This window comes from Phascolarctos cinereus, unplaced genomic scaffold (assembly GCF_003287225.1).
Source record: "Phascolarctos cinereus isolate Bilbo 61053 unplaced genomic scaffold, phaCin_HiC Scaffold_5;HRSCAF=322, whole genome shotgun sequence".
NCBI classification, from domain to species: Eukaryota; Metazoa; Chordata; class Mammalia; order Diprotodontia; family Phascolarctidae; genus Phascolarctos; species Phascolarctos cinereus.
Genome location: NW_027555958.1, coordinates 453,467,673 through 453,485,965, shown reverse-complemented (window position 1 = coordinate 453,485,965; position 18,293 = coordinate 453,467,673). Strand labels below are relative to the sequence as shown.

General features: G+C 44.7%; 1 protein-coding gene across 6 annotated transcripts in view; it reads right to left on the bottom strand.

Moving 5' to 3' along the window:
* ZYG11B (zyg-11 family member B, cell cycle regulator) overlaps nt 1-18,293 on the bottom strand; it is a 58,415-nt gene that overhangs the window by 27,723 nt on the left and 12,399 nt on the right. For 3 of the 6 annotated variants that reach the window (XM_020987789.2, XM_078156640.1, XM_020987794.2), the window contains exons 2-3: nt 12,784-12,949; nt 7,633-8,387 (exon numbers count right to left, since the gene is read on the bottom strand). In XM_020987789.2, the coding sequence (XP_020843448.1) occupies nt 7,633-8,387; nt 12,784-12,949 (921 nt within the window). Of the gene's footprint in view, nt 1-7,632; nt 8,388-10,862; nt 11,319-12,783; nt 12,950-18,293 lie in introns of those variants that run through there. The other 3 variants (XM_020987790.2, XM_020987791.2, XM_078156639.1) reach the window with 3 other exon arrangements.

Genomic DNA, 18,293 nt, shown 5'->3' with positions numbered 1-18,293 from the left:
GTAATAACTGCAGAATGTGAGGGGAAGAGATGAACCAAGAGGAGCTGCCACCACAACAAACAGCAAGCTCATCTGACGTCAGCCTGGGCACCAGTGGCAAAGGCAACAAGGAGCCGACAATGCCCCCACGAAGGGCATGGTGATGGTTCACTGTCAGAGGGGGGCCTTGTAGACACAGTGCAAAATGGGAACAATATGCTGTCCTGGGGCCAGGTTCAAGGGTGAGTGGCAGGTGTGTGTCCGGCATTGACATGTCTGACGCACAGGCGGGGGTGACGTAATCCAGAGCCAGACAAGACGAGGAAAGGTGAAAAAACACAAAAGCCCTGTTGCTCTTTCCTCATATCGCCTGTTACAGGCACCTCCCTCCATCCTTTTCTGCAGTCAGTAGAGATGTGTTCAAATCCTGGCTGTGATACTTACTAATTGTATGACCTTGGACATGTCACTTCACTTCTCTGGGTCTCAGTTTCCTCTCTGTAAAATGGGTGCTTGGACTAGCTACATGACAGGAAAATGCTTTGTTAAGGTCATAGATCCAGAGCAAAGATTATCTAATTAACTCATGTTACAGAAGAGGAAGCTTCATTAAGGCTTTGTAAACTTATAAGTGTAATAGAAAGTTATGTTTGCGTTATCACTGTTATCAGTGGGTTCCATAAAACTATGCTGGGCCAAACTGGCAATATTAGTTCTGATAATGTTCCCAGCGTCATAGTCATGCAGGAAAGCGACACTGACAGCAAGTTCTAAAAGAACCACAAGATCTCAGATCTCGAAGGGATTTCAGCAGCACCCAGTCCAATCTAAACCCGAAAAGCCAACCGCATTACAAGCCAGGCAAGTCGCTGACTCCAGTGAAGGGACAGCTCGGATGATACATTATGCTGGAGGAGGTGGGAGGGCTTATAACGAGCCACTGAAGTGCTTGCAGTATTCCGTGAGCTGGGAAACCTGATGATGTGACAGCTTTCCTTTTAAAAAGGCCATTTTCCTCAGTCCCCCTCCTCTGACAGATTTAAGAAAACTGCCCACTCCATCCAACGTGCCCTCTCCCCCCATGCCTCCCCATGGCAAAGAAGGGAGCTGGGGTTTGGCAGGCTGCGCCCATTGAGGAGATCCCTGGTCGTCTCTGCCAAGTCAGCAAGGTTCCAAGCACAGGACCAGCAACTGGTGACAGTTCTAGGGCCCACAAAGTTTGGAGAGACTGAGCACCAGCAGAGAAGGAACTTTTTTGGCCAGCACAACTCATGAAATTACCTCCTAGGGGGCGGGGAGGTTGTGATCTATTCTGGTAGAAGGAAAACCCATACTGAGGAAATCCCTGTTCCTTTGAAAGATTCCAGACAGAACTCCCTTTTCCTTGTTTTGTTCAACAAGCAGAGGCAGTGGGAAGAAGGCTGGGCTTGCACTTGGGTGCCCAGTGCCGATTCTGGCTGCCCTACTGGGCGTGGTCACAGGAAGCCACTCGATCTGCTTGACCCTGAGCGCCTTTGTCTAAAACGCATGAACGAAAAAGCATTCATTATTGAGTGATTGCTATCAGTAAGCTTGCAGCAGAGCTGGCAGCGCTGTACACATTTTAAAAAGCAACAGGCCTTACCTCCAAAGAGCTCAACACATGCAGGGGAGTGGTAAGCAGGGGGGAGAGTTTGTTGTGTGGAGGTACAGAAGGTAGGTCTATGTAGGAGGCAGATAGTAAGACAGTCTGAGGTCTCGGCCAGCCAGCAGACAGTGGGGTAAGTGGGCTGCTCTACATATACTCAGTCACCACTTACGTGGGTTGGGCCCTACAGAAGGACCTCAAAATGAGGGGAAATTCTCCCCAGGGTCTGGGGCCTGGATTCTGAAAACGCTGGTGTGGAAGTCCAGGTCTCGGGTCAGGAGTGGAGGGTGCTGGTCCAGGTAGGGAAGGCAGGTGAGCAGTGGCAGGCTTGGTTCAGGGTTCCATCCTGTCATCTCTCTGCAGCTTACTGACCCCTCTCTCCCAGCTGGTGTCTAAATGTTAACTTTGCTATGCCTATAGTTCTCAACTGCTTCCTTTCATTGTGCTCCCCAAATAAGAAACACAAACAGTACATCATTCCAAAGTCTCCAATTACTCCATCTGAAGACCCAGGGTTCCATTTCCTACTCATCTGTGACAGGCAATCTCTCCTCCATCATACCAAGAGGTCAAAGGCCTTAAGTCAGAGGTATAAACACATAAAATACTGTAGGAAAACACAGACCACAAAGATCAAGACAAGACGTTGTCTATATTCTGTTGGTTCTGGGAGGTTTGTGAATTTCCTCTACAAAATACAGACTCAAACTATCCTCATATGCAAAAATGAAGGAACTCTCCATTATTGCCATGTCAAATATTCACAAATAATTAAATTGTCTACGTTGTTTTATAGACTGAAAAAATGCTTTATTCATCAATCTGGTACCTCCAACTGCCCCAAGGTTCCAGGATTTCATTAGTAATTCCTTTCCACGGACACAGATCAGAGTCCCTTTCCCCTGTGGTGGACTGTCATGAGTTACTACATCTCTTTTCCTGATTCCTTGGCCAATCTTCTGGTAATGAAGACCCTGACAATGAACTAGAATGGCCTCTGGATGACAATTCCTTGCTGGCCTCCTTACACCCACCACCCTAGGCTAGCCAACACCTGTTCTGCTTGGTAGGGCTCTGAAGGCACAATCTTGTGGATCTCAGCGTCACCTCTACACCAAATCAGGGAGACATCAGAGCTGAACTTAAGTGGAGGTCTTTGAACTATATACAACAGAATCCAATATGTTATCAATGTTAATCATTCCCATGCTAAATTACAAGTTTGAATGCATTTAGTTTTGCAGATAATTTAAGATACATGTTGTCTGTGTACCCAGGGAGTTCATAATCTAAGAAGAACATTTTGTACATAAATACTGTTTCTTTCCTTCATCTTTATCTCTTTTTCAATGGCAGTATCACTAAGATCCTTCTTTTGTCTGGCTCACAGGACCACTGGTTATTGGAATGGTTACTAAACAGAGAGTCTGGGTAGGGAAAGCCCATTCTACAAACATCAGAAATGCTAAGAGTGGGAAAGAACATTTGAGATCATCCAGGTTCAACTTCTGTCTGGAGTCTGAGCCCCCTCTATGAGCTCCCCGAGGAGTCATGCAGCCTCTGGCCTGAAGAGCACAAGAACTCAGGGATGGGAAGCCTCCCACTCCTTCCTCACTTCCCAAGGTGGCCCATTCCATTTTGGGAAAGGTTTATGATGAGGAAACGCCTCCTCATCCTCAGATGAGACCTGCTTCTCTATACCTCTCCACAGTTTCTACTCCCTCGAATCCAATCCAGGATCAACGGAACACTTCTAATCTCTCCTTTACGTGAAGGCGTTTCAGATTCTGTGACCCCATTTGGAATTTTCTTAGCAAAGATACTGGACTGGTTTGCCATTTCCTTCTCCTGCTCATTTTATAGATAAGGAAACTGAGGCAAAGAGGGCGAAGGTCACACAGCTAGTAAGTGTCTATGGCTAGATTTGAACTCGGGTCTTCCTGACTCTAGGCCCAGGGCTCCATGCACTATAATGTCACCTAGATGCTTAACACAGAGACTCTCTTGCTACCTGAAGAGAACTAGCAAGCCTTTCTAACTTCTCTTTGGCAGGTTCAACATTTCAAGTCCTTTAGATCAAGTCTCATATGCCTTGGTTTTAAGTCATCTCACCATCTCGGTTGCCAGCGTAGGCAACCAAGTGAGAACTGAGAGTGTGGTGGAAACCGGATCAGGTGAACATCTGGGGAGCTGGGCTTGACAAGGCAGAAACCTGGGATAGGTGAAGCCTGCAGTGACACGAGCAGGGATTCCATGGGGCTCCCCAGTTGTGTTAGGAAAAGGAACTAGTGGGAGAAGGGAATGTAAAAGCACCAATTCTAGCACAATGCACTCTATAAACCAAAATGTAACAAAAATCAAGAAGTACAAAAACATTTTAAACCGCCTCTTTTTCTGTGTTAAAACTGATCAAATGCTTTTTTGTATGCCCTAAGAAACGGATAGTCAGAAAAATCGATTTGAGCTAACACACCCTTAAATCCACAAGAATTCAAAGCATAGGATATCAATTATTTTCTCCTTGAAGTCAAAGATCTTGTCTTGTTTACTTCTATACCAACCTCACTACACATTATATAGAGCAGATGCTTATTTAATGTTTGATGAAAAAAACTGAGGTGGAATGCTGTAAAATTACAATGAGCAAGCTTGGGCCAAAAATGGAGAAACGAGATCACGCCTTCCTCCCTCCTTTGCAAAAGTGAGGGACTATAAGTACAGATGAGATGCACTAAAAATCACTTTTTTCAAGAGGTATGGAATGTCTGCTAGTACTAGACATTGCACCTTTCTTGATCTGGGATCAAGATTTTCAAATAGAAACAGTTTTAAACCAATGGCCTGTGAAAGCAATGCCTTTCACAAAGGAATGATAGAAAATGTGCTTAAATTTCAGCTTTATGAGGTCACTTTTAAATCTTTCTGAGTTTTGTGGGTTTAAACAGGAATCAATCAAGACCTAGTATCAGGAATCCAATACTTCATGGAATCTTTGCCCTGAGAAGATATCATCTGGCCTGGTGATTGACCCACTTAGGCAATTACAGAATCAGGACCTGGCTCACAATCTTTCTTCACGATCTTCCGTAGTGATACTCCTCAACTATCCTAAATCCCTAGTTCCTCCTGTTGTCCAGTCTCCATTACCATTACCTACATTTGACACAGTTGGTCACCTCCTCCCAAATGATCTTTCTTCTTAAGGTGCCGTGATCCTGCTCCCTTGGCCCCCCCTCTTAGCTTCTGCTGGATCTTCAGCACACACCTCTTAACTGTGGGTGTCTCCCACGGGTCCGTCTATTCTCCCTCCACATCACCTCACTTGGTGATCAATTTTCATTTCTATGCCAATGATTCCCATATATCCATAACGAGCTCTGGAGTGTCTCCTGAGCTATAGGACTGAATCTCAGTGGATGTTCAGTAAGCACCTCAAACATATGTCTAAAACAGAGCTCATTCCCTCCAAACCCTCTGCCCTCTTCAGCTTCTCATTAACGTTGAGGGCATCACCAGCCTTCCTAGTCACCCAAGCTCACAATCTCCGTGTTAGCTCTGACTCCTCATTCGTATTCATCCCATATTTCCAATTCAGTACCAGATCTTGTCATTTCCACCTTCCCAAACAAACACCCCTGCATACATCCTCTTCCCTCCATGCACTCAGCAACCACCTAGTTCAGGTCCTCCAAGACTTGTAATTTTATTTGATGAATCACTGACTCACCTCTCACTTCACTTCAATCCACCCTCCACTTAGTTATCAAAGTGGGTCTTCCTAAGTTGCAGGTCTCCTTATATGTCACCCCCTCCTCCCAAATCTACCTCCAGAATCAACTATAAACTCTTCTGTTTGGCATTTAAAGCCCTCTATCATCTGGTTCCTTCATACCTGTCTAGTCTTCTCGGGCTTTCCTCCCCTCCACGTACTCTCCATCTTCTCTACTTTATGGGCTTACTTAGCGTTCCTCCTCCACGGAAGGATCCATGTCCCTCCCCCATTCCCACCTCCGCCCTGGCTTGCTCCTCAGGCCAGGAATGCTCTCCTTTCTCACCTCGGTCTCCTGACTTCCTCAGCCTCCTTTGGGACGGCATTAAATTCTACCTTCTTTCTGCAAGAAGCTTTTCCTGGTGCCCTTGCTGATAGGGCCTTCCCTCTGAGATCACTTTCTATCTATTCTGTATGTATCTTGAATGTACCCAGTTATTTTAAAGTTTGTTTCCCTCTTAAGAATATCAACTTCTTGAAGGGCAGGGACCATGTTTTCGCCTTTCTTTTGTACAAGTTTAATAAATGGCTTTTGTTATAATCTTGGAAAGGCCCCTGCTGTGATAGTCCTCCTTCCTCTCCTCTCTGAATCCCCTCCTTCTCCTCTATCGCTGATGGCAGCTTCCGTCCTTCAACCTCCTTCACGCGCTCTAAACCAGCTCGAGGCCCACTTCCTCCCTGGCCCCCTCCCACCACAGCAGCTAGGACTACCCTCTGAATCTAACAGGCTCCACAATATCTAAAACTGGAGAGGACGTGCAAGGCGTGTCCCAACACCCTCATTTTACAGGTGAGGTCCAGATCAGTGAAGTCATGTGCCCGACCCGACATCACCACAAGTAGCCAAACTCACTGCTCATCATCAATATGCCTAGGGCCTTGGTTCTACTGAATTTGTTTAGCACCCAGGTACTGATGTATACCATTCATTTTTCAATATTTACTACATTACATAAGGCAGTGTGCTAAGCACTAGGGAGTAACATCTTATTTATGATCATCATAAGATCATCAGCTCTTCGGAGGCATAAACTTAATCTCATAGGGAAGTGTCCCAAAATAATTACAAAGAACTTTGGACCTGGAGCCAGAAGGGAACGGGGTTCAAATCCTACCTCCAATGCTTACCAGGTCTGTGATCATAAGCAACTTTTTTGTTTGTTTGTCTGTTTGGTTTTGGTTGTTTTTTTTTTGGTGAGGAAATTGGGGCTAAGTGACTTGCCCAGGGTCACACAGCTAGTAGTGTCAAGTGTCTGGGGCCAAATTTGAACTCAGGTCCTCCTGACTCTAAGGCCAGAGCTCTATCCACTGAGCCACCTAGCTGCCCCAATAAGCAACTTATGCGACCCCTCTACACATACCTCACTTTCTTTGTCTAAAAAATGGGTATGCTGCCTATATTACTTATATCAGTGAGTTGTTGCGAAGATCAAACGAGAATCTAAGAAGTGTTTTACAAACTTCAAAGCTCTATATAAATGCCAAATATTATTTTACTTCTCTTGTATCCTCACAGGTGGTCAATAAATGAAAATGCATTTTTCTGGCTCCTCAGGAAAAATGGAATTTATAAATGGTTTGTGGCAGAGAGGCTGGCTGTGGCTGCCAAGTCTTGTGGGACATAGCCAAAGGAACATTGGATTCGAAGTCGTAAGACCCATGCAAGGCCAGCTCTGTCACTTACTAGGACCACTGCATTCAGACCCAGAAGGGCTTTACAGACCAGGTAGACCAACTCCCAGAAAGTGAAATTCAAAGTGCTAAAGCAGCTGCTGAGGGCAGAAGTCAGGAGGAGCAGCCAGGCACTCAACACAGGGTCTCCTCCAACAATCCAGTGCTCTTTCTGCTACCTCAGGAAGCTCCCGCCCCGTCACACGGAATGAGAGGAAACGTTCCGACCAAAGGGAACTCCTGAGCCTCTCTCTGTGGGTAGGGGGAGGCTCTGCTATACAACAGCAGCTAACAGGTAGAGCTGGAAAGCCATGAATCGCCTCTCCTTTTGTGTTGGCATCCCCAGCACTCAGCAGAGGACCTGACACACAGCACATGTTCCTTAGAGCCTCAGTTTCCAAATGGAGACAATAATTTCTGTAATATCTTCCTCATAGGGTTTTAAAGAAAACAGACTAAAAATGATAATAACACACGACCTCGACTGTTACTCCCAAGGCTAGGTCCTCTTCTCCGAACCAGCACGTCTACTACTACTACTGTATTGGTGCCCCCAAGTTGAAATAGTTTTGTAAAACGTGCTAACCTTCAAATGGCCTTCACCAGTGAGGAACTCTGAGTAGCCAGCATCAGTGGCCAACAAGCCCACAAACTGCATGGTAGGCCTTTGCTGGATAAAGGCCTCCACAGCTTTGTCGGTCACGTGCTTCCTCCCGGAAATGTCCAGAGACACAAGACTGGGCAGAATGTCCTTCTGCTCCAGGAGGCGAAGGGCTATGTCGGAGGTGAACTGCTTATCGTCGGAGATGTCCAGGTGGTCCAGGTGCCTGAGTTCTCCAATCACACCCAAGATCTGGGCGGTGGTCATCTTCAAGCACTTCAGGTGGTGCATGGTCAGGGCCCTGAGCCGGTCTTTACAGGCGAGCAGAGCCGTGATGTCTGTCACTGACGTGTTGGAGATGTCCAGGCTCTCCAGCCTAGGCAGCGAAGCCACGTCGGCCAAGTCTTCGTTATAGAAGAGGACATTGGTGATGCTCAAAGCCCGCAGACCGGACAGCCGGCTGAAGCACCTTTCATAAGGATCTTCCAGGGAAAGGGTGAGCGAGTTCAACACCAGGCACTGCAAATTCTGCTGAAGCCATTTGTTACTGCCAAGCCCGCTGATGATGTCCGTGATGGTAATGTCGGCATTCACCCCAGTGGCATCAAGTTCTACCAGCTTATGATGGCAAAAGGCTTTCCGAAAAGCTACAGCAGAGATCTTCGCTTTGCGGATACAAGCTCGCTTCAAGCGCATTTGGTTGCCTCGGAAAATTCCCACAGTTCCGTCATTTAGCAGGCCTAGGAGAAAAGAACAGCACTCAGAACATTTTTTCCTACCTTAGGAGGAAAATCCTCCTGGTACATTATTAAGTCCCTCACCAGAAGAACTAATAACATGTTTAAATGAGCCACAGGTTAAAAATAGGGACAGGGAGGCACATGTATAGAGACTGAAATTACTCAGGAAGCACCCAAAAGATTACTCTTGAAGTTGCTTAGAAACTGACAGAGTAATATTTTCAGAATTAAATTACATGAGGCCGAATGTACAACAATCTGATATATTTATGTGTAAGAGGAAACACCAGGAAAAGGGACAATCATCAGACATCATCAGTACTAGGAGACACCAAAGGTATACTATGTAAATGTCTCCTATTCCCTCTCTTTGCCTCCCAATCTCCACCTGTTGAAATTGTACTTATGCTTTAAGGCCCAGCTCAAATGAGCTTGAATTACAGTTCTTCCATTTATTAGCAGCATGACCTTGGGCAATCAGTTTCTCTTGTTGAAACTCAATTTCCTCATCTATAAAACGGGTACAATAGTATTTATATTACCTATCTCACTGGGTTACTGAGAGTTCAATGCTTTGTAAACGATTTTTGTTGTTGTTCAGTCATTTTTCAGTCAAGTCTGACTCTCTGTGACCCCATTTGGGGTTTTCTTGGCAGAGATACTGGAGTGGTTTGCCATTTCCTTCTCCAACTCATTTTACAGATGAGAAAACTGAGGTAAACAGGATGAAGTGACTTGCCCAAAGTCACACAGCTAGTAAATATCTGAAGCCAGATTTGAACTCAGGAAGATGAGTCTTCCTGACTCTAGGTCTGGCATTCTATCCACTATGCCACCTAGCTGCCCCTTGTAATGCACCATAAAAATGTGATCTACCATAGCACATACAAATAATAGTAACAGCTAATATTTATATAGCACCTACTATGTGCTAGGCACTGTGCTGAGCTCTTTACAAATATTATCTTATTTTTATGCTTACAACAACTCTAAGAGGTAGGTGTTATTATCATCATCCCCAATTTTTAACTGAGTAGTTAAGTGACTTGTGCAGATTCATACAGCTAGTAAGTATCTGTTTTTTGTTGGGTTTTTTTTGGCTAGGCAATGGGGTTAAGTGACTTGCCCAGAGTCACACAGCTCGTAAGTGTTATGTGTCTGAGGCCAGATTTGAACTCAGGGCCGGTGCTCTACCCACTGCGCCACCTAGTTGCCCCCAGCTAGTAAGTATCTGAGACCACATTTGAACTCGGGTCTTTTGACTCCAGGCCCAGTGTTCTATCCACTGTAGCTCCACCTAGCTTCCTTAAGCCTGTGTATGTGTGTATATACTGTGCACATATCTATTCATACATGGAGACTCTAAAGCTATTAGTTAATGCTCTGGGCTCACATAAGGCCTCTGTGTCAGACGTGGAAACAACCCACATTCATGGGTACATTCAACAAAAAGAGATTTATGCACCTCAGAAAAACAAGTTGGTGCATGTGGAGGCTCCTGGTGCCCTAACAAGGATGACTGCTTGTCAAGGTTGGGAGGTGCCCCAAGTCACAGGATACTCTGTTTAGAGCTGGAAGGGCCCTCTCAGAGGCCACTGAGTGCAAGTTCCTTGGTCATTTCGCTTGCCCCAGGTCAGATGCTAGTTAGCAGCTGAGCCAGGATTTGAACCCAAGTTTTCCTGACTCCAGTCACTCTCTTTACAGTGAGAATGTGCCCTGTATAAGGCCGGGATCCCTCTGCAGTCACACACTAAGTTGACCCTCCATGGAGCCCACTGTTGCAGCGTGTCGGTTCACCTTCCTGGCCTACACACCAGGCACACACCACCACCACTACCACTTCTACCTCTTCCTGTTCCCCTCCTCGACCTCTCTGAGGCCAAAGCTGCCTTCCTTTCCTTTCTCCCTCCCTCTCAAATTAGCTTGTCCTTTCTTATCTCCAACAGAATGTAAGCTCCTTGAAAGAAGGGGATGTTTTTTGTGTTTGTCTTTCCTTCCCCAAGACAGCCCCTGGCTCATAGTAGATGCCAAATGCTCAATAAGAGACTGCTGAATGAAATTTCTGAATCTTGTCTAACATGTTTGCTGTCCTTCCTAGCTTTATGTCATCAATAGAATTCAAAATCACGCTACCACTACCTTAACAATATTGAACAGAGAATGAGACCCAATGAAGCTTGGAGTATTTAAATAAAGACCCCCTTCCAAAACGACATCAATCCACTAATAATTACTCTCAGCGTACAATCATTCAATGAGTTCTGAATTCATTTCTCATTCCTCTAACTTTGCCAGGAGACTTTGTCAGACACTTGGCTAAAATCTAAGACAGTGTCTACTACATTTCCATGATCTACCAATCTAGTTATACTGTCAAAAGAAGAAATGAGATTTGCCCAACATGACCCATTCTTGATGAAGCCATAATGGCCTTTACTAATCACTGCTGCCTTGTCTTAGGGCTCACAACAATACCTTTAATACTGCATTCGGGAATTTTACCCATCTGCACAAGCTCTCCTTAGTGCCTCAAGTCTGCTGTGGAGGTAACTGTGGAATGGAATGTCAAGGGCAGGCCCAGCAAAGTGTCGCCTCTGGCAGGATCCATCAGGCTTGTGAAGCTTTGAGTACCCAGAGGATGGTCCAAGTCTACAGGGTAGATACCTGGAACAGGAGTTACAGGAGAACAAAAGGCAAGAGCTGCCCAGGGCCAGGAGGCCCAGCTGAGGCCCTCCCCATCACTAGGCTCACCAATCCAGGCTCTCTGGTCTGGAGTCGAAGATTTTTCCTTTTCCTTTCATCGCAAATCAGAGCATCTGGCTTTTCCTGGGGTAGCAACGGCGCTCCTGGTTGCCAGCATTTCTCCAAGATCGCTGACTGTGGCTCAGCAATGCAACCTCAGCACACGTGGTGTCTCAACCTGGGGACCAGCTCATTGGGAGCAATCAGACACTAGATTACTACCCTTGCTTACCTCGGAGTGTTGCTATTCCCTGCTGACCATTTCTGTTCTCTCAGTCCTGGCACAAAGAGCACTCAAAGTTCATGAAATACCATGAGCCAGCAGAATCAACATATAGCCTGGGACAAATCCACTGAACCACAGAATCGTTTTCTTGCAAAGGCTGGAAAGGACTTCAGACACCATCTACTGTAACCCTCTCAGTTTACAGAAGAGGAAATGAAGGTCAGAGAGAAGTGGCCTACATATGGTCACACTGTACAATGGAGTCACCGCCGGTATCATAGCTGGGTCTACTGACTCCCAAGGGTTTGTTTCTATCTCCCTAGACTAAGCATTTAGGATTTCCCCTTACCACTTAGAAGTGATTTGGGGGAATAAATTGAAAAGATTTGCCTTCATAGCTTTAAAGATCAAAAGCAGTTCATTTTCTCAGAATAGTGTTCATTCTCCTCCTCCTCTCCACTGAAAACATGGTATTTTGCACCAGACTTCTAAATGTATATTTCAAACCATGTGCAATGAAGGGAAGTTATTCCTGTAAAAAGGTGGGTAACTCAAACCAAAATAGCCAAGAGCCCCAGCCAATTTATGAGGCCCTCAAATCACCAAATCTGAGCTGGAAAGGGGACTTAGGTCTTTAAAGGTTATCTAGTACATCCCAGACCTGATTAGGAATTCTTCTAGAACATTTCTGGTAAGTGGGCACTCCCTCCTGAAGACCTCTAGAAAAGATGCCTATCACCTCTAGGGCAGCCCATTCCACTTGGTGGCAGCTCTTATCATAAACAAGTTTCTCCTTCCACATCAAACAGAAATTGGCTCGCTAATTAAACCCAATTCTCACCATTAAAGTCATAAAGACCAAGTCAAATCCTTCCTCCACGGGCCAGCCCGTCAGATCACATGTCCACCCTGTTTTCTCTTCCCCAGACTGAACATCCCAATGCCTCAAACCAGCCTTCATCTGGCACGGTCTTCAAGGCTTCCCCCTTCCCCAAGGCATGCTCCAATCTGCCAGCACCCTTCCAATAGCTGAACTGAACACATTATTATAGGTCTTGCTGGCCCAGCAGAGGCCAGATAACATCTCAAACTACCCAGAAAGCGCCAGAACAGGCTAGAAGCCAGTGAATTCTTTTTTCCCTCTGGAATCACAGGATCACAGGTTTAAAGATAGAAGAGACCTCAGAAGTCATCTAGTCCAACCAGATTTACCAAGGCTGTCTTACCCAGAGCCACAGTTAGTAATGGTTAGAAAAAGGAGTCAAGTGGAGTCTCCTGACCCCAAATCTTGAGCTCCTTCTACTGCATCATGTTTGCTATTCCAATCAAACCCACCACATTAGCTTCCACTGCTGCTAAACCAAAGAACTGCATGTGTAGCAACACTAACTAGAAAGTAACTGGGTGCATTTCACTGTTTGGTCTTACCGTGAAAGGCCATCGTCTGGAGAAGCCTATCAGCCACTTCCTGGGGGAACATGCCTGGTTCCTGCAGGCACAGAGTTCCATCTTGTCTTTCTGAACAGAACTTCTCCAGGTGAGTGGTCAGGAAATTCAAGCAAATATCCAATAAGGAAAAGGGAGATGCTTCCTCCTGTATATTCCATGGAAAACAAAAAGAATACAAACAAAATCCCACAAATCAGTGTCTGCATGTATGTGCATCCCCACCTACACACATACCGGGCACCTAAAGGTTAATGGAATCCAAGTAAAATAATCAAGACTGAACACCAACTGACAGTAGCCCATTCATAACACAAGAGGGAGTAGTTTGAAATTTTCGTTCAAGAGAATCTTAACTTAGAAGAGTCGGAAGGGCGCTTTAGAAAACACAGCTAGAATGCAAAGTGAGAAGGAACCTTGTAGATGACTTAACCTCTGTTCAAAAACTGTTTTCAGCAAACCCTGATGCTCATTGATAGCGAAATTTTCCTCCTAAAATATTCAGCATGAAATGATGGTAATATCAAACATTCCTTGATAGGAAAATAGGTTTACATTTTTTCTCTCCTGCCCCACAATTTCCCTGGCCCATCTTATGTTTGGTGGGTATTCTATGCTTCCCAACCTTTTGCACCAAGTTTTATGGGTTCTAGCCCTTCACATCCAAATTCAACTAAAGGATGCTGGGTTAGTGCAAGCCCCCCTTAGTCCCTGAGGAGTATACTGGGAGGTCTAACCCTCTGCCTATGGCCAAAGAGCCCATCAGGGCAGGGCTAGGAGGAGCATCTCAGTCCTCTGCTCTTCCCATGGCATCTACCTCAGCTATCATGAATGACTGCTGAACCAACTTCAGGCATGCATTTTGTGAGACCTGTCACTCCATAGTTCAGTTTCACTTGAGATGCTAATGGCTTCCATTTCCATAGCACTTTCAGATTACACAGAATGTTTTCCTGTGAAGAGGGGTAGTGCCAGCATTGTTATTCACTTTTTGTAGTAGAGGAAAGGTCATTAGAGACATGCTATGATGGCTCTTCCTGGAATGGAAGGGACCCTGGACTGTTCTAGGCCACGCCAGAAGCATACCAGCTCTGGCCATTCCCACTCAAGCAGGAAAGGCTTAGTGATGGACAGCATCAGCCTGGGGTCCCCAAGGACTGAGCTGCCAACACTCCTCACCAGGTTAGCCACAGAATGCAAGGGAACTTCTCAGCCACCCCAACTCCGGAAGGCTATCTGTTAAGGTATAGCACAGTAGCAATCTGAAGTCACTGACCCTTGAAGTACTGGAAAGCAAAATATTCTTTTGCTGAGGAAACTGAGACTCAGAAAAAGGAAGTGACATCAAAGAAGTGGCAGATTTGGAACCGGAAACCAGGACTCCTGACCCCTCAATCCAATGTTCTTTCTGCTAGATCATAAGGACATGCATTGTCAGATGGTAAGCCTAGGGGCTAGGGATATATAATAAAGTCATGGAAAATAATTAGCATACTGCCAACCTTGGCATCATTCGTTAGCTGCCGACTCTGATGTAAATGATTCTACGTATGAAAACAGAATTCTCCCCAAGACTTTGAACCCAGGAGATCTCATTCTCTAACAAGCTTCAAACAATTGTCACTGCTCTTTCTCTCTCCTCAAATGACCATTTATAGACTTACCCATGTCCATGTCCATCTCCCAATAAAATGCACAGAGAAATGCTCTGAAAACTGAAAAGCATTCAATAAACATGGCCCATTAAAACAAATGGCTTCCTAAGCCACGCATTGCCTGCCACCCACCTGATTAGTGGGCAGACACTTATTAATTCTCTCTTTTCTTTCTCCCTAACTAGGCAGTAAATCCAGGTTTTATATTTATAAATATAAACTTTGGGGTTGCAACTGTCTTTGTATTCTCCCACAGTTGTCTAAAATAGCACCTTGCAGGTGCAGGCATTCAATAAGTATTGATTATATTTTACTTTAAAACTTCAAAAATCTCCTAAAATGCAGATTATCTGATTTCCAGTCAGGGATTTTTCCTCTTAAAATCACACTGCGGAACTTTGCACATACTCTGCGTTCGTTTCCCTGTGTCTATCCATGTTGTATTCCCCAAGCAGACCAACAAATCTCTGAGAGAGGGGACGGTTTTGTCTTTTTGTTTCCAGCCCTTGGCACACCGTTAGCACTTAATAAATGTTTGTGGAACTGAATTTCCCTACATGGCATTGCCTGGGCAGTCTTGGTCCTAGAAGACAGATGCCAAAACACACTTGTTCATCTGGATAAAAAGATGGCGGATTCTGGGTACAGAATACCTTACACACTGCCAAAAGATGCTTGGGTTCTGCTGAATCGTTTTCCTTTCTTAAAAATGATAGTTTTGGCAGGGGAAGGGCTGGTATATGGGGAAATGACTATGGTGTTAAAAAAAAAACCCAACAACCCAGTATCAATAAAACTTTTAAAAGCTAAATAAGCCATATTGTCCCTCATGTTTTCAAGAGCCTTCAATAAATAAAGGAGACCCTATAGAACAGAATCTGGGTCTTTTCTGTTTAAGGTATAAGATCTGACCTCCAAGGAGAGGTATTCGAATGGTTCTGCGTGGCCCCAGGACAGAACAAGGAGCAATGTGGGTGAGAGAAAGGCTGCTTCCTAACATTCAGAACTGTCAGAGAGAGAGAGAGAGAGAGAGAGAGAGAGAGAGTGTGTGTGTGTGTGTGTGTGTGTGTGTGTGTGTGTGTGCGTGTGTCTCCCTTCTTCAAACAAAGGCTGGATGCTATATTTCCTTCACTCCCATATTTTACATCCCCGCTTTGGACCTGGCTGTTCTCTATCCTTGTACTTTGTATACTCTGTAGTTCTTTCTCATCCACCCTAGTTCTTTGTTTATTCCCTCATTTCATTCAACAAATACTTGCTGAGGGTACCCCAGGAAGAGGGTCATTCATAGAGGCAGCCACAAAATATTTCCTCTGGCTAACTAAGGATCTCCCCGAAAGGGTACCTTAAGATATTTATAAAGAAAGGCAGAGGGGAGTATTTAAAATTTGTATAGCACTACTCATTGTAAACTGAATGTTTATTGCCAGACAAAAACAAAGCACTTATTCAAGAATTAAAACTGAGAAGGCTTCTCTCGTCTTGTCCTTTCACTGTAGGATTACTACAAAGTTCAAAGGCTAAATCACTTCACGAATGAACAAACAGGGAAAAGTTTTCCTTAATTACAACACTTCAACTAGCCTAAGATGTGGATGTGATTTTTTTTCTCTCAGAATGAAAGTCATTAAATACTTTTTTCTGGAGGTGTGTTCCTTGAAATGCCATTTGTTCTACACATTAATTCAGGATTGCTGGAAACTGACCATGAGTATAGAAGAGGTTTGAACAGACGCTATTTCCAACTTACACTGCTGCCCCATCATGACCATTAATCTATCTACACATACACTAGAAAGTTATTATACCCAAGTACCATATTTCAAAAATATTTACTATAAAAATGTACCTTCCTTTTCTGTAAGTTCACAGAAGTCTTGCTATGCTCCCCTGAATTGTTTACATTCATTGTTTCTTTGCAGTAGTACCATCTTACCATTCCATTCACGTACTATACTTGTTTACCCATTGCCCAGTGGATGGACATCTACACTGTTTTCAGTTCCAGGTAACTACAAAAAAGGGTGGTATGACTCTTTTGCCATTTATGGGGCTTTATTTTTCATCACTGACCATCTTCACAGGCAGATGGCCTACACCAACAGCCAAGGCAGGAGACAGCAGGATAAGATTCAATTCCATAAACATGTATTATAGTATGAATGCCTACTTTTGCTCAAGGCAAGATGTGTGCCAAAACAAAGGTCTGTCTTTGTGGGCTACAATTCTAAGGTGGAGGGAGTGGAGAGAAAGAAGAAACAGAACAATAGAACAGGTAGATGGAGGGAAAGAAAATCAAGAAAGGCTTCAAGGAGAAGTAACAGTTCAATTTGGCTAAAGTTAGAGAAGGTGAGAAATGGGAGATAAAGAAGGAAAGAGAGGCTGGAATCCAATTATGGACGGCCTTGAATGTCAGGCAAAGGTGTTTGTGCTGTTAACCAGAAATCCTAATGACAAGTTCAGCAGCCCCCTAACAGTGTTTTAGTCTAAGAAATAAAGAACTTTGTAAGTTTCTGAACAGTGGAGTAACATGTACATTAGGAAGATTATTTTTGCAGCAGAAGAAGATGGACTACACAGAAGCAAGGAGACCAGTTACAGCCAGCTCAGACCACTGGATATGAAGTCAGAATCGCCGCCACCTACTACCCATGGGATGAGTCCCTAAGACTCTTGAGATCTCAGGGAGAGTGGAGTAGACTAGATGATCTTCTGATTTGAAACTTGCAGTCAGAGATACTGTAAAAACAGCAGATAAGCACAACAGTCCAGCACCTAAAATAGAAAGGCAGTTGTGCAAGTGGGTAAGAACTGGGGTGGGTCCATCAACAAGACTCAGCAGCCGCCTGAAATGGAGAGAGGGACTACCAAGGAAGAAAGTAGGACCAATCCAAGGCGACTCTGAGACCCAAATCCTGCCTAACTGGGAGAATGCTAGCCCCATCACCAGGAACAAGGAAGCTGGGGGAAGGGGGAAGTCCCTCAAACTCCAGGAGCCCCAAATTTATATCTACAGGAATATATAACGGCAACACCTTCCTCTCAGGGTGGATGTGAGGACAGAACGAGAGAACATGTAAAATACTGAATAAGTGAGCTATCCCTTCTTTTCTAATTTCACCTGAATAAGGAGAGATACAGGCCAACAGCTTGGCAGAACGGTGGCACAATTATTAAGGAGGTGGAAGAAGGATAGTGATAAGAGCCAATACATAGTAAAAAAAAAAAAGCACTGAAGAGAAAGGGAGAAAGGGTGGGGAAAGAATGACTGATGGTACAAACTTTCAAAGGAACAGGAAAGCCAACGGGACTGTCACAAGTGGACAATCTGGTCTTGGCAAGGAAGAGGACGACCCCTTTCCCCATACCCCTTTATCTTCTGAGACTGCACCATTATCATCACCATCATCACCACAGGCAGAACTGATATGGTCAATATCTACTACGTGCTAAGCACTGAAGAAAGGTAAAAGACAGGTTTACAAAGGATTTGACCCTCACAGCAATCCTTTGAGACAGAAAAGAAAGTATGGAAAAGGTTCTGAGGGAGAAGATCGAATATCAGAGTAAAGTGGGTGTTGATGTCAACTGCTGACACAGACCCCTGTCTCTATGGTGAGTCTGAGTCTGGAGATGAGAAGCTTTGAAACAACCCTCAAGGAGAAAGAAGGGGAATCAACCAGAGACTAATAACGGAAATGGAAAAATGAATACATAGGATCATCTGTCCAGCCAGAAAAAAGGACAATTCAAGTCACGGCTAACACAACAGATACCACATGACAGACAGAATCCTGGGCAATTTCTACAAATAATCCCTGCTTTAAATAAACAGCA